Below are 16,313 nucleotides of genomic sequence, written 5' to 3' on the forward strand. Positions count from 1 at the left end.
AGGAGAGAGAGAGAGAGAGAGAGAGAGAGAGAGAGAGAAAGGGGAGAGGAGCAGGGAGCATCAACTCCCATGTGTGCGCTGACCAGACAAGTGCAGTGTTTTGAACCAGCGACCTGAGTGTTCCAAGTGGATGCTTTATATACTTCCCCACCACAGGTCAGGCCCAACAACCTAACATTAGTCTCTACTGCTAATTGGTTGCGTATTTAGCGCTAGCAATATCTATTACAGGCTCAGTGAGAGGAAGTCCACATTGTTAGGCTCAGGCATATCAGCAGCCTGCTATTAGGGCTATTCCTTTCATTTGGACAAAATGTAAGCACTACCATGGCAAAGGACAGAGAATCTTTTTGTTTTCTCCTTTTTGTTTGAGATTTGATTTTATTATTTGGTATTTTAGCTATGCAACAATTAATAAGCATGTGCTATATCTTTGCTCACTTATGCTGGCCTCTTTGTAGGATTAATTTTGCTCGAGTTATTTAATAAATTATGCTTGTACTGATATTTTGTAGCTAATATTGATCAATTAATATAATTAAGCTAATTTTAGGGATAGAGATGTTTCAAAGCTGGGCTAGCTACAGTCCCAGGAATGACCATGTTTTTTCCTGTTCACTTTGACTTCTAGGGGCATAGATCTTCCAAGTCCCACTCAGCATACAAGGCTTTTTCACTCTTGGTATTCCTAGACTACTGGGATTTGTGTGAGAATTAGCAATAGGGTATAATTAATTAATTAAATTGTAACACAATCGCAATACCTGCATGTATTTCACATTGAAGATTTTATATTATGTTTTCCAACATTTTCTCTAATAGCCTGAAGTAAAAAATAACCTGAATGTCCATAAGCAGATGAAGAAATAAACACATTTCAGTATATTAATAAATGAGAAATCATATAGCCATGAAAATGGGGATAGATACACAAACTTTATACAAGTTGATTCCATTTAGATAAGTAAAAAGCAGCCCAAACTACTGGATTGTGTTAGGATTCGGGGTAGTGTTTACTTTGGGGAAGGAAATGGGGCTAGGATAGGAAGGGACCTGGAAGAGACTCCAGAAGACTGGCAGAGTCCTATTCCTGACCTTTGTGTGATTACACAGACATCTGTATAAAAATCAGGGAGCTGTACAGGGGCATTCTGAATACTTAAATGTACGTGTATCATGACTCAATAAAAAATAAAAAGAACAAAGCATCTAAGACCTCACAATTGTGCACAAAATGATTATCTCCCCGAACATGGTCAGAGTTTTCCCAGTATTTGTAAAAGTCGTTTTACTTAATTTTTTCTTTGTTCACCAAAACTAACAAATTATAAGAATAAAATAAACAAGTATAAAACATTTCTTCTGATATTAACTTCTATTAATTAAATACTCTGTCTGATCACTTAATTTGTTCCTGATCACTGAAGCCTTTTTATTTTGCACACAAAACTACTGGGGATCTTGCCCGAGAACACCTGGGAGGTCATGCAGTGTGTACACATACCTCAGACACTTGCTTATAAGGCAAGTGAAACAATGATTTGGGTTGATGCCATGATTATAGAACTAGTGTGTCCAACCAGGTTCCGATGGTCAAACTTGGTTTCTTTAGCAGAACTATGGAAGCAGTGAGAGAACATCCCAGGGAAGATAGAGGTGAGTTAACCATCAGAGGTGTTTTTAAATATCTACTGGGACCTTGAACTGTCCTGGTAAGTGAACATCAGGAGTCAGAGGTCTACTCAGACAATTAGTGACTCAGGCCTCACCTGGCCAGAACTTACTTGACTATGGGGTTTCTGAAGCTCCTGGGGACAAATTTAGCTTTGTTGTTCAGTTTCTCATTAAATCTGAGGAGCTGGCTGTAGTGACCAGTGCTCAGATCATCAAGGTGGACCAGTTCGGATTCGCCCAGGCCAGGGCCCCGGTCACCCCAGAATGATGAAGGAGACACCACTCTGCACCACCCGTCAGACTAGGCCAGCTTACACAACTGAAGAAACTTGGTCACGGAGCCAGGGTGGTTCGCCACGAGCAGGAGGCAGCTGAACAATTTCTCCGCCATGGCATTCAAAATATGCTAACTGTTCATTGCTGTGAGTTCATCCCCTACCTGGGCTCCTGTAGCAGCAGTGTCCTTCTGTTGGGTTTTCCAGTAATATTGGTCAAAAGCACCTTCAGTGCTTACCATTCAGTAGTCCTTGATGAAGGGCTTATCCAGACCACCAGCTTGTCAGTTGGGATGTACCTTCTGGAGTCACTGGGTGAAGTTCAGGTCACACTTTCCCAACCTGAAGAATTAATAGGCAGCCACGTCCATGCCAGTGTCAAGGTTCTCCTTGTAGCAGGCTCTCCCACTGCATTCTTTAGCAGTTCTAGGGCTTCTTTATTCTCTAGGAGAAAATCTGTCTTCCTGCCCCACGTTGGTGGCATCTTTCACCTATTTCTTCTTAATGACATTTTTTAGGTTGTGATAAATCTCTGTACCAATGCACACAGCTTCCCTGAAATTTATTGCATCAATGGGAAGGAATATAAACTCCTGCATGACCATCTTGTTGCTAGCATGAGAACTGGCAAGGTGACCTCAGATTTGTCAGCCAAGTGTTGCAATATTGTAATGTTAATTTGCAGCAAATAAAATCAAGCAGGCTTTTACATACATAATGGTTACCGAATATTCTTTTTATTTATTTATTTTTTGAATATTTAAAAATTTATTTATTCATTTTAGAGTGGTGAGAGAGAGTGTGTATGTGGCGGGGAAGTGGGGGGGGGCGGGGCAGGAAGCATCAACTCCCATATGTGCCTTGACCAGGCAAGCCCAGGGTTTCGAACCAGCGACCCCAGTGTTCCAGGTTGACACTTTATCCACTGCGCCACCACAGGTCAGTCCTGAATATTATTTTTAAAGGTCTTTTCAAGTCTTTTCTCAATTTTCTAATGGATTGTAACTCTTATTAATGATTTGTAGGAAAATTTCACATAACCTGAAATCAGGTCCTTTGTCAGATATATGAATTGTAACTGTTTTTCTCAATGGCTTGTGCTTGTCTATTTTTTTTTCTGATAAAATAATTTCTCATTGTAATAATATTTTTCTTTAAGTTTTTTTCATCTAATATCTATAAGAGACATTGGTTATAATAATCCTTGCTTTTAATATTAGTTTCAGATTTTGTTGTAAGAAATATGTTGCATTTTATGTTAAGAAGTATTATAACTTTTTATTCTCTAAATAATTTCATGTAAGATTTTTGAAAATTTTTACTTAAATATTTGGAAAAATTTACTGGAGATGAATTCTGGTCCTAGAGTGTTCTTTTTAAAAATATTTTAGTATTAGGCTTTCTATTGTTTCTTGTTTCAGTTTTATAAGTCATGTTTTTCCATAGATTTTGGAAAGTTATTATAATTTTAAAATATATTAACATAAATCTGTTTATTGTTTGTTTATTACTGACTGTCGGATCTGAGTAATGTCTTCGAATTTTATTCCTGATATTTTTAGTCTGTGTTTTCTTTATTGATAAGTCTTACCAAGGTTTTATGAATCATAAATCATTTCAGAGCACCAACATTTGGTTTTGTTGATTTTATACATTTTATTCTGTGGGGGCAGAAAAATAACTTTTGTCCCACCTTCTAAATTCTTTTAGCTGAACTAATAATCAAATTAACATGTTGCAGATTAACAGAAGAAAATGACCAAAGTTATTACCTATGTGTATATGAGGACTTCAGAAGAATAGATCTCTGGACGCAAGCGTGAGAGAGAAAATAGGCAATTCACAGGCAGATGAGAAAGAGCAAACACACAGTAAAAAAAAAAAAAATTCTTGCTAGGCCACTCAGAAACAAGGGGAAAGAGAGAAGAACCTAACAAACAGACTTGTCTGGAGTCTCCTTATCTGCCACACTTAATTCATACATATCAAGGTCGATGTGTTAGGGAAACAGCTAAGGTGAATATGGCAAGGTGCCCTTCCCAAGCAGCTTTTTCCTCTCTGAATTCCTTTAGGCAGGTAAAGGACAAGGATCTAATCTTCTTTCTGAGTCTTTTGTTTCTTAAAAATAACCAGCTTAAAATTAGAACCCCAAAAGGCATATTTTGGGGTGGCAAACTCAGGTCCCCATTATAATTTAAGACATAAAGTAGCTATGACAAGATCAGAATAATTCAGGCGGAACACTGGTGGTGTGATTAATTGTAGCTATGTTTTACACAGTTTTTTTTAAATGTTAACCTCAAAAAAAAAAAAAAAAAGACAGCTTTCACACCAGAAGATATTTTTATAATTTCATCTCTAAACTGAAATTCACATGAACTGATTCTAATAATTGTACAATGCGTTACCAACTTAAAATTTTTAATTTAATTAATTCTGTTTACATAGATTCTAGGGTCACCCCGAATGCATCCCCCCTCAAGAGTTGCAATATTTAGTGTGCCATGTAAGAAACAAAAACACAGGAAACACTACATTCAGAATGAGCCATAAGGAATACCAGGATTGCTCACTTTTGCATATTTAGAGTAATAGTACATTTCTACAAGATTTGTGCTGTAATTGGAACTTAAGTAACATTTGTAAAAGTGTTATCTGTCAGAGCCTGAGGAGACCCAAAAAGAACGTATGTCATTATGTAAAAATTAATAACTAAGTACAACTAATTTGACAGATAATTTACATGTTCATTTTACAATAAAAATTATTTAGTTTTAGGGTTCTCTTTGTATTTCTAAACTAATCTTGACTCAAGGGATCACAGATGGTTAAGAAGTATAAATTATAGAATGAGACATATGCTTAACTGACTTATAGAGTTTTTGTTGTGGCTAATGATTCCTCTAACAGTAATTGCATAAGGGAAAACATTTTCTTTTTAAGTAAATAATGTTCATTGCCTCTTAAATCTGTCACTTGACAACATGAATGTGGAGGAATTTCTACCTTCATGATTAGCTAGCTCTCCAAGGATATCCAGCAGCTTTAAATTAATATCGATCACACAGAAACCATCGTATTCATCAAAATGTTCTCACAAATGTGGATGCACAGAAAAATGATGCTATTTCAACAGATTCTGGAGAGAAAATCACTCTCCTGAGATAGACTGTACCAGCATACTTTGTTTGATTTCATTTCACTTTGCTGGACTCACCAATGTTGCTTTCTTTACAAATTGAAGGCAAGATCCCCCAGCAGCAGAAAGATGATGACTCAGTTTATTGCAGCGGTCCGGAACCACATCCACTATATTTACAGTGCGCCTGTACGTATACTATGAAGTAGTCATATAAAAGTTATATATATAGGAACAGTTGATTTATGCTGTAGTTATTGGTAAGCATTGTGCCTATTGGTACATCTTAAATACTTTAATATTAAAGATTTGAATCTGTCTAGTTACATAGAGGGTAAATAAAAACCATTTTCCTGTTTAAGTTAACGATTTTTATGTAGATCATCTAAAAGTGGTGGAGGGTAGGGATTCTGTTCATTCAACAGTTTTGGTACTACTTTAACTGAGGGGGCAATTCCTTCAAGTCATTCCTTCTGTCTTCTTTTGATTTCACTTACTGGTTTTCAATCACTTTTTAAAATTTGGTGATTAATTTGTTTTACATTATTTTTTATAATTAATATTGATCTACATTTAATTCTATGAAATTTCTTCTGTTAATTATATTAGTTGTATCGCAAACTCCATACTGTTAAAATTTTTAGATACGTTGCAGTTTGATAACTTAGTTTTCCTTTTTTTTTAACTTAGTTTTTCTTATATTTTTAAATTTTGTTTTAAATATCCCTTTTATTTGTTTTTAAGCAAGAGAGAGAGACAGAAAGACAGATAAAGACAGACAGGAGGGAAAGAGATGAGAAACATCGTTCTTTCTTGCGGACCCTTAGTTGTTCATTGATTTCTCTCTCATATGTGCATTGACTGGGGGACTATAGCCAAGCAGCGACCTCTGGGCTCAAGCAAGGGACCATGGAGTTATGTCTATGATCCCACGTTCAAACCAGCCACGCCGTGCTCAAAATGGTGACATGGAGGCTTTGAACCTGGGTCCTCAGCATCCCAGGCCAATGCTCTAACTACTGCACCACAGCCAGGCATATAAATATCTACTTTTAATAGTTAATAGTTTAATAGAAAAGAGTTCAGAGAATGGCCTTTGTTTTTACTTTTTTAATGCATTAAGATTCTCTTTGTGATATAAAAATGCTCAATTTTCATGAACATTTTCTGTTAAGTTAAAAGAAATGTAGTGTCTTTATCTGGGTTAAGATTTCAATATTTAAGGTCTAGATTATTGATGAAAAATGTTCAGTACTTCTTTGTCTATAAAGTTTTTGCTCATTTAATCAGCCCTTTGAATCAAGGGAGATATATTCAATTTTATTTTCTATATACATATTTTTGTTTTATTTATTATATTATATGCTTAAAATATGTTTATCTGTTTTTCTGTGTGTATATTACATTTCAATTAATAAAGTTTTTAAAATAAAAAATCAAATAAATAAATATGATTAATTAATATATATATATTTTTTCCCAAACTTTTCTGCCATACTTTCTTAGGTCTAATGTGTGCATCCCCAAGCAGATACCCAATGACAGATTTGGTAAGATACAATGATTTGCTGTGAATTTTTCCTTTTCTACCCCATACTTCATCTTTTTAATGACTTAGGCATTGCTTTACTTTTCTCTTACAAAGGCAGCACAATTTCTACCATGTGTTTTTATAAGAATAAGATCAGAGCTCTCTAAAAGTAATATATCCATATTACATCCAACATGATAAAGCAAAGGTAGTTAGAAGAATGAGTTGTTACTTAAAATCATAATAAAATATTAAAAAATAACATTCTAAATATTTAAAGGTGAGCCTCCCTGATCTTTTTAGAGACTTGCTTTTTTTTCCTTACTATACTTTGCCATGTAGTCTAATTGAAGAAAAGAAAGACAGACAGACAAGCAAAAAGAAACAAACAAAAATGACTGCTGACTCTATAAAGGGCTATCCAATAGAGAGCCTTCATTGACAGTTGTGAAGAAATAAAAAGAAAAAAAATACTTCCATTTTGAAAAAAAGATATCTTACTTTGATAAGGTAATAAATGATCTCATCATTATTTTTTTATCATAAACCAATTGGAATATTTCTTTTACCCCATGCAACACACAGCATATTATTTGATAAAAAGTTAAAGCTTTGAGTGAGGCAGGGATTAGCTTGACAATGTAAGAAACTGAAATAAGAACAGCATGCTGAGCAAGGAAAATCTACTGCTCATAAAAACTAGGGGGTATTTTAAAATGAATATGAAGTGATACAATATCCCCTAATATTGGTGAGCAGTGTAGTAGCATAAGAAAAGATAGAGACCAAAGAATTCAAAGTCCCCTAGGATCGAAGGTCATGGTAAAGATTTATATTTGACTACTTTAACTTTAAAGGTAAAGGAAGCCCAGGCGAGGTTTTCAAACTAATGGCATCATCTAATTTGCATTTGCCAAAATTATCTTGGGTAAATAAAAATAAGATTACGATATACCTTCCACATCAATTGCTTTTTAGCAACTGTAATCTATACAATATAAATGTTACTTGTATAAGTGCTATGTATGAAGTATTAGTGAATAGAGAGGTGAATGCTACTAGATTGTCATTTCTAACACCTCTCTGAATTAACACAGTAATTCAGTAAATAATAATGTGTCAAAATAGTCTAGTTATAATTCTAAGATCTGGCTTGCATTCCAGTTGAGACACGTCTTCCATTAACAAAGATTTGCTGGAATTACTATTATAAAGGCTTACTTTAACTTCAAGAAACTAGAATTGGCAATATGTCAAAACCATGGTGGACTAGTATACCACTGGCACATTTACAAAGATAATACAAAATGTAAGTCAAAATTGTGATTCACTAGAGACTGTCAGATATGGTTTCCTGAGATAAGCAAATCCCATTGAAAATGCCAATTTAAAACATGCACACACAAACCCACAATACAATGGATCATGACCAATATTCACTTTATGTTAAAAAACAAACGCCCTGGCTGGTTGGCTCAGCGGTAGAGCGTCAGCCTGGCGTGCAGGAGTCCCAGGTTCGATTCCCGGCCAGGGCACACAGGAGAGGCGCCCATCTGCTTCTCCACCCCTCCCCCTCTCCTTTCTCTCTGTTTCTCTCTTCCCCTCCCGCAGCCGAGGCTCCATTGGAGCAAAGATGGCCCGGGCGCTGGGGATGGCTCTGTGGCCTCTGCCTCAGGCGCTAGAATGGCTCTGGTTGCAACAGAGCGACGCCCCAGATGGGCAGAACATCGCCCCCTGGTGGGCATGCCAGGTGGATCCCGGTCGGGCACATGCAGGAGTCTGTATGACTACCTCCCTGTTTCCAGCTTCGGAAAAATGAAAAAATAATAATAATAATAAAAACAAACAAACAAACAAAAAGCTTTATAACCTCCAACACTTCAGCGACACTGCCTTTGAAACTCAAATGCACTCTTAGTATTTGGCAGAACTTCAAACTGGAAATATATGTAATATCTAAGGTGATGTAAATATAAATGGTTGAACAAAATCCAATGCAATATTATTGTACAAACTGCCAATTTCTCTTAGAAGCTAAGCATTTTCTCTACTATGGCAAAGAATGCCACTAGTAGGATCATTTTTCTTCCCTTGCTTGATGTATTTAATTGTTTCATTCAGGGGAACTGCACTCAGATAAGAGCATTCAGTGAACTCTAATATAAGACATGAGCAAGAGAAAAAAAAAGCACAAAGCTATAAATATATTCTCTCTATAAAAATAATAACTTGCAAATAATCTGACCTTAACAAATTCAAATCCTAATGTATTATAACTCAGAATTTCCTACATTTATGTTACATGGTTAAAATGTGTGAGAGTTACAACACATTTGTGTAGTACATAAAAAAAAATCACTTAAAAGCTCTGGGTAAGTCAGCTAATTCCTATAATTTAAATAAAATTTAGCACCTATTTATCTTTGTGGTTATTTTTTATATATTTGGGTCATTTTGTAGGCATATAACATTTTATTAAATGTGAATTTATTCTGGAGCCTTATGGACCATTTGTAATCTGTTGATAATTATTTTTGGTGGAAACCCACTTGGGTGACTAAATTGAATCTGACCTTTTCAGATATAATTTTCAGTTGATGCCTAATTTGGATCTAATAGAGTAAGTATAATTATGTAAAAACATGAGTTCCATTACCAAACAAAAATAAATTTTATACAGATTATATTGTATAATTATTGCTTCCAACTTGAGATAGAGAAAAATCACCAGGTTGACTCAAGTGTTGAAAACTATTTGTAGGGAGAAAATATGATTTTAAATTCTATTAATTTTTTTTTTTTTTTTACTAATTTGAGAGAGAGAAAAAGGAAGGGAGAGACAGAGGGACAGAGAAAGAAAAAGAGAAACATTGACTTGTTGTTCTACTTGTTCATGCATCCCCTGGTGGCCTCCCGTCTGTGCCCTGACCGCAGATCAAACCCACAATCTTGGTATATTTGGGTGATGCTATAACCAACTGAGCAAACTGGCCAAAGAGGGTGAAAATGTCATTTTCAAACCTATGTTGAGTAAAGGTTAAAGAAAATAATAAACACTGAAATTCAAAATTAAATATAATGAAATATATCCAGAATTTAGTAGATGTGTAGCCTGGCATCCATTTCTACTCTTTTTTCCTATCATAAGCCCATTCTACATAGAATTTGGACCACTGACTCCTTTCTCAACTTTCATGGCAGATCTTGGTGGACCAATATACCAATAATGGACAATGAAAACTGAGGGGGAAGGGTAATAAAAGATTTCTAGGAAAGGCTTTGCCTGAATGTTACTGTTTCAATGTGATGTACAAATTCCTGTAACCATCTCGCCATTTGCCCGAAGGTGAAACTATGATATGGTGGGGGAAGAGCCAAGAAACTCCAAAAGAAATGGCATTGAAGGCCTGATACACTATACCTGAAGATATAAGTCTGAAGATTTTGTTAGGTAAAATTTCCTTTTCTGCTGTGAGTTGGGAATTTCTGCTACTTGAAACCAAAGATATCCTGAGGATATTTAATTTGTTTTACCTTTTAAAACTATAGATTTAAAATACTCTCTTTTCTACCCATGGCTTTATATCTACTTTTAAAAAAGACATTATGAAGCATATTTTCAAATATATTTATACTAATGAGTAAACTAATTCTAACATCTTAACAATTTTACATCAACAATCAAATTCATAAGTGTCTTTAAAATAGCAATTAAAAATCTGATCTAGCCCTGGCCGGTTGGCTCAGCGGTAGAGCGTCGGCCTAGCGTGCGGAGGACCCGGGTTCGATTCCCGGCCAGGGCACACAGGAGAAGCGCCCATTTGCTTCTCCACCCCTCCGCCGCGCTTTCCTCTCTGTCTCTCTCTTCCCCTCCCGCAGCCAAGGCTCCATTGGAGCAAAGATGGCCCGGGCGCTGGGGATGGCTCTGTGGCCTCTGCCCCAGGCGCTAGAGTGGCTCTGGTCGCAATATGGTGACGCCCAGGATGGGCAGAGCATCGCCCCCTGGTGGGCAGAGCGTCGCCCCATGGTGGGCGTGCCGGGTGGATCCCGGTTGGGCGCATGCGGGAGTCTGTCTGACTGTCTCTCCCCGTTTCCAGCTTCAGAAAAATGAAAAAAAAAAAAAAAAAAAAATCTGATCTACATTAGTGGTTCTTCTCAATCATGGTTCCATAAGTATGAGTAACTTAGAAAAAGTAATGCTGGTTCATGTGAAAGTTGGTCTTTTGAAAACATGCAAGAGTGTGTGTCTTCATTTAAAAATATAAGTTGTTTTCAGATTTTTTACTAAGAGAACTCATCTTTAAAAAAAAAACAGAAACAAACATTGAATGAACAGAAATCATTTTCAAACATGTCTTCACCATTGAATGACTAGACTTTATTTTATCTTTTTCAATATGGATTTACAAAATATTAAGAACATAAAAATACCAATTCTAAGCCACTTTAATTAAGTTTATTTTTAGCAACTATAAATTTCCATTTAAAAATAAAATGGTAAAGGCACATTGATTGCATTAATGGTACATGCAAGCAGGAATTTACACAACAAACTTGGCAATGAGTGTGGGGAGGGAGGCAAGAGTAGAATCAATAGCTCAAGGCATCTCTACAAATATTAGCTTTTACTAGAATGCTTCACATAAAGATTCTTCTTACTTATTCAAGGCACTCAGACATACAAGATTAAATTTTCTTGAAATAATGAACCTGGACTACCAACTAGGATGACTTGATACTATCACACACACAAAAATAAGAATGAACACAATTTAAATAAGTTAATCAAGAAAATACACAGGATCATATATTTTTGTAAACTTAGTTATTTCTTATAGCAAATAGTTAAGTACTTCCTACTAAATGGTAGATTATTGTGCCATGAAATTATGGTTATAATTCCCCTAGACATCTGATGTATATCCTATTACTTCCTTGTGCACATAAGTGAGAACAGTTCCTTGATATGATTTTGGTAATCCACTTATAAGCATTATGAAATATTGTTCAAATATCTTGATAGACCAGATTATTCAGAAAGAGATGTCAAGGCTCGACACAACCACTACTCTTCCCATCCTATTGCCTAGTACCCTTTCTTACACACTCTGCTTTTGAGGTAACTACTTCATAACACAGTGATTCAGAGAGCCAATGAATTAGAGTTGGCACGTGAGTTTCACATAGATTCTTACAGTAGATCAGTATTCACCAAAACATGGCAGTAAATATTGAAAAGCAAGACATTTCTAAAAGATTTACTACAGCTTGTGGATAAGATACTCTATAGACACAAATTTTGTCTATAAAATACTGAGACAATGAAACACTGAAAGTAAGAGAAGACAATACAGGTTTTATGTGTATGGGGTTCAATATATTTGAGGTGTTCCAAGTGTTTTGAAACACAGCATCAAAATAATCTAAGTAAAACACTTCAAATAATAAAAATGTAAAAGTAACCATGAAATATTTTGCATTACATATCATATTGAATTGGCCTACAACTTAAAGGTCCTTGTGCTTGAAGTATATAGAAGCACACTGATAATGGAATCATAAGTCACATTAAGTTTTCTGGGAGAATTTGTGCAATTATTTATAAAAATTATTTTTAAAATTGCTTTCTTTTAAACATTAATTTCAAGGAAATATATATTTTCTTAGGAAAATAAATGGATATACCAGCATACATGAGTACAAGGATATTTATCTACAAGCTGTTCATGATAGAGGAACAAAAAAAAAATGGTGGGAGGGAATCTAGTATCCTATATATTTATTAAGAAGAATTTGTTATATTATGGTACAAATAATAAGTGAAAGGTAAAAGTCATTAAAATTATAAGCAATTATTTGTAGACATGAAAGTTGACTATGATATATTGTCAAATTAAGAAAGCAATTTCAAGTAAGTTTTATAATTCTGGCTTTGTTAAATTATGAGTATATGCATAGAAAAAAGTGGGAAAATATGCAACAAATTTTAACAGATCTGTCTGAATAATAGGATTATATGTAGCTATAATTGTTTTCATTGTCTAGAAGAGAATTTTAATTTAGAAAATCTGTGATTAATATACATATAATTTATACAAAAATAAACAGTAATTTCTCATTCTTTCATAGCTAAAGTACTGTCAAAAATTTTAACATTTCCTTTGTACGCTAATATATGGAACAGAAGATCTGACTATATGGCTACGGAAAATAACCAAGATTAAAAAATAAAACAGCAACAACAGCAAAACTATTTTCTAAATACCTTTGGTATGAGTAAGTCAGAATTAAAAAAAAAAAAATTATTTAGATGCAAGTAAATAACTCTTGCCTCTATTTTCAAAGTATATTTCAAACAGTATGGAGTAATAATAAATATAATAAAGCCCTTTTAAAAAATACAAAAAGAAGCTAAGAGATAAAGACAAAAACAGGAGAGAAAGAAAGTTCTGGAAATGGGACTAAAATTAAAATTATTCTAGACAACAGACTAAGTGACATAGCTTCAACTTATCAGAAAACCAATTACTGACCTTCCGATCAATCAAGGCTAAGAGTGAAACTTAAGGGGTGACACAGCTCTCATGATCTAATAAAGGGAGACAAGAGTTCATAAAAATAAAGCAATTTTTACTTTTCTGAACCCTGAGACAATATCACTACATGGAACAGTATAAAATAGACACTAAAAAGCATAACTGCTAAGTATACATAATTTCTATGTTCTATATATAGGACTTTTCTAATATAGGGTATCTGATAAACACTTAAGGCATAATATAAGCTCTATAGGTATGAAGACAATTAAGACAAGGCTAACTTTTTGTCCTCTAAATTGATATGTCTATGATTTAAGGAAGGTAGAAATGAAGGTTTAACTATTCAAGTCACAATTTTGATAGCTAGCAAGCAACTGACTTATAGTCAACCAATGGAAAAAACAGCAATATCCTATAAAGCAGGTTTGTAGGCAACATTAAAAACTGCCATCATTAGTTTCAGTCATCAGAAAATCAACTGTCAGGATATGAACTTAAAAGAAATTCAACCAGTACTTTAAACATTAATTCAAAACAAAATTAGATATTAAATTTGTACTAGCAACTTTTAAAATTTTGGTTCCATTAAAGCAAACTTAGATGAGAAATTAGAAAATTTTCTGTTTGTAAAAATAAATGACTTCACCATCCTTACATAAAAGAATTATTTTGATCATATTTTCAAAGAATAAGTTAAAGCTCGCAATATTATTAAAATAATAAAAAACATACAACAGAATCATTTACCTCACTTTAGTTGATTCAAATGTATAATAAAAACGTATCGAATTATACCAATCCTTAGGAATACACCAAAATCAGAAAAAGAAATATAATTTAGTTGTGTGTCTCTGTACAATAAACCAACCTTCTAAGATTCACTTATTTCTCCACAAAATAAAAATAAAATAGCATTGTAGACAAAGCTTTTATCACCAAGTTTACTAAGCTAAGCAGCTCTCAGTGGGATTTAAACTCGAATGAGGACAATTCTGGCAGAGGTCACGATCATTTCCCCACCCGCGGGCATTCACCGGCTGGTGGAGGAAGTCTATCTCCCCTAGGGCCTCTGGGCCACCGCGATGCTGAGAGGCTTGGAGCCCAAGATGCGGCCATTCATTGCAGCCATTGCCTTTGTGGCCTCGTCAGGAGAGGAGAAGCAGATCAAGCCAAACCCTTTGCTTCGTCCTCCTTCCTGCATTACCTTAACTCTGCTAATTGAGCCAAAGGAAGAAAACACCCTCCGTAGGTTTTCCTCATCAATGGTCTCATCGAGGTTCTTAACGTAGAGCTTCTCCCCTCTGCGTCGCCAAAATCGTTCCTGCCTCATCTGCTCAAATTTTTGCTTTAACTCCGCTTGGCGCTCTGCTTTCTTCTGTGCCCGACCTACAAAAAGCAGCTGTCCGTTGACATTCATCCCATTCATTTCTTCGACAGCTTTTTTGGCAGCCTCGTGGCTATCAAAACTCACGAAGCCAAAGCCTTTGGAGTTCCCACTGGCATCTGTCATCACCTTAACACTTAGGATCTTGCCATATCGGCTGAAAACTTCCTTCAGGGCGTCATCAGTCATGCCATATCCAAAATTTTTTATGTAAACGTTGGTGAATTCATTGGCTTTATTCTGGAGCTCAGCTTCCCGGTCTTTGCGGCTCTTAAAGCGGCCAACAAATAAGCGACAGTCCTTCAGCACAGTCCCGTCCATCTGCTCAATGGCCCTGTCTGCGGCAGCCTGGTTCTGAAAGTGCACAAACGCATAGCCCCGGGAGCCCTGATCATCACTCATCACCTTGGAGGAGAGGATCTTCCCAAAGGCCGAAAAGTGTTCGTAAAGCGTTTTGTTGTCAATGGACTTGTCCAGATTCTTGATGAACACGTTCCCGATTCCAGATTTCCTTAAATAGGCGTCCCGCTGAGACCACATGAGCCGGATGGATTTGCCCTGTACTATGTCGAAGTTCATGGTGTCCAGGGCCTTCTGGGCGTCGGCCTCGTGGAGGAAGTTGACATAGGCATAGCCCAGGGAGCAGCCAGTGACCAAGTCCCTGCAGATGCGGATGGACAGCACAGGCCCCACTGTGTTGAACTTCCTGAATAGCATGTCCTCGGTGACCTCTTCATGGAGGTCGCCGACATACAGGGAGGCCTGGCGGTACTTGGGGTCTACATTCATCATGCTGTCCCTCCCCCACCCTCCAATGAGAGTGCCTGTCTCCAGGAGCTGTTGCGGCAATTCCTGCAGGAGGGTGGCCAAGCTCACGCGTGGTGGCCTCAGGATCACCTCTCCGAGCTGGAGAGATGGGGTTCAGGGACAGCTCCCCCGGGGTCAGACACCACGGTCATCTAAAGGCCCCCCGGCGACCAATCAGGCTTTCCCTGGAAACCTGCGACAGAACTTTCCAACCCAGAGAGATGCTGGCAGGGACACGTTCCTTCCAGCGAACGCGCGCGAACGCTTCGAGGGGCGGCTGGCCCGCAGTCCGGGCGCCGCGCGCGGACACGCTGCTGGCCGGGATCCCAGTGACAACAGGCCTCGCGCCGGCTGGCTCAGACTTACAGCCGCGGGGACAGGAGCTCCACAAGTGGCCTTGGAGGCCGCGGCCCGATCCGAAGCCTCCCGGGACCAGGTTCCGCAGGCCCCGCGCTGCGGCCGGCCGGGACTGCGCGGGCTGCGGGCGGGCCGAACCGCGCCGGCCTCGGGCGCGCAGCCCCCGCGCGGCCCCGGGAAGCGGACAGACCGACGCCGCAGGCTGGATCGCGGCCGCCGGGCGGGCGCAGCGCAGGGCCGGGCCGGGGGCTCACCGGCGGCGGGCGGGAAAGCCGGAACTCGCGCGCTGAACTTCCCGCGCACTCGCTGCCAAAGGGGTTGTTTCCTCTTGCCTAGATGTCTAGTGTTTTTCCTGGGCTCCCCCTCTCCCGCGTTTCCCACCCCCTCGGACAGTCAGTCGGGCTGGGAAGCGGGAGGCGGCGACAAGGTGGAGAGGCGGCGGGGGAGGGGCGATCCCCCACCCCCTTCCAAACCAGCTCATCCAAACACACGGGGCCTGTCACTTACAAGCCCACAGCCTCGGGGCCTTCCTTCCCTCCTGGGCTCGGTTCCAACATTTGCACCTTGCTCTACAACAGGGGTCCCCAAACTTTTTACACAGGGGCCA

General features: G+C 37.8%; 1 protein-coding gene across 1 annotated transcript; it reads right to left on the minus strand.

Moving 5' to 3' along the window:
• Positions 1–14,134: 14,134 nt before the first annotated feature.
• Positions 14,135–15,331, minus strand: PABPC4L (poly(A) binding protein cytoplasmic 4 like). Its single transcript, XM_066360907.1, has one exon. The coding sequence runs from the start codon at positions 15,329–15,331 to the stop codon at positions 14,219–14,221; it is 1,113 nt and encodes a 370-aa protein (XP_066217004.1). The 3' UTR covers positions 14,135–14,218.
• Between the last annotated feature and the right edge of the window lie 982 nt (positions 15,332–16,313).

Source organism: Saccopteryx leptura, chromosome 1, assembly GCF_036850995.1.
Source record: "Saccopteryx leptura isolate mSacLep1 chromosome 1, mSacLep1_pri_phased_curated, whole genome shotgun sequence".
Taxonomy (NCBI): Eukaryota; Metazoa; Chordata; class Mammalia; order Chiroptera; family Emballonuridae; genus Saccopteryx; species Saccopteryx leptura.

Bases quoted from the DNA above. Each gene is read 5' to 3' on its own strand.
- PABPC4L (XM_066360907.1), bottom strand. From the start codon at position 15,331: ATGAATGTAGACCCCAAGTACCGCCAGGCCTCCCTGTATGTCGGCGAC.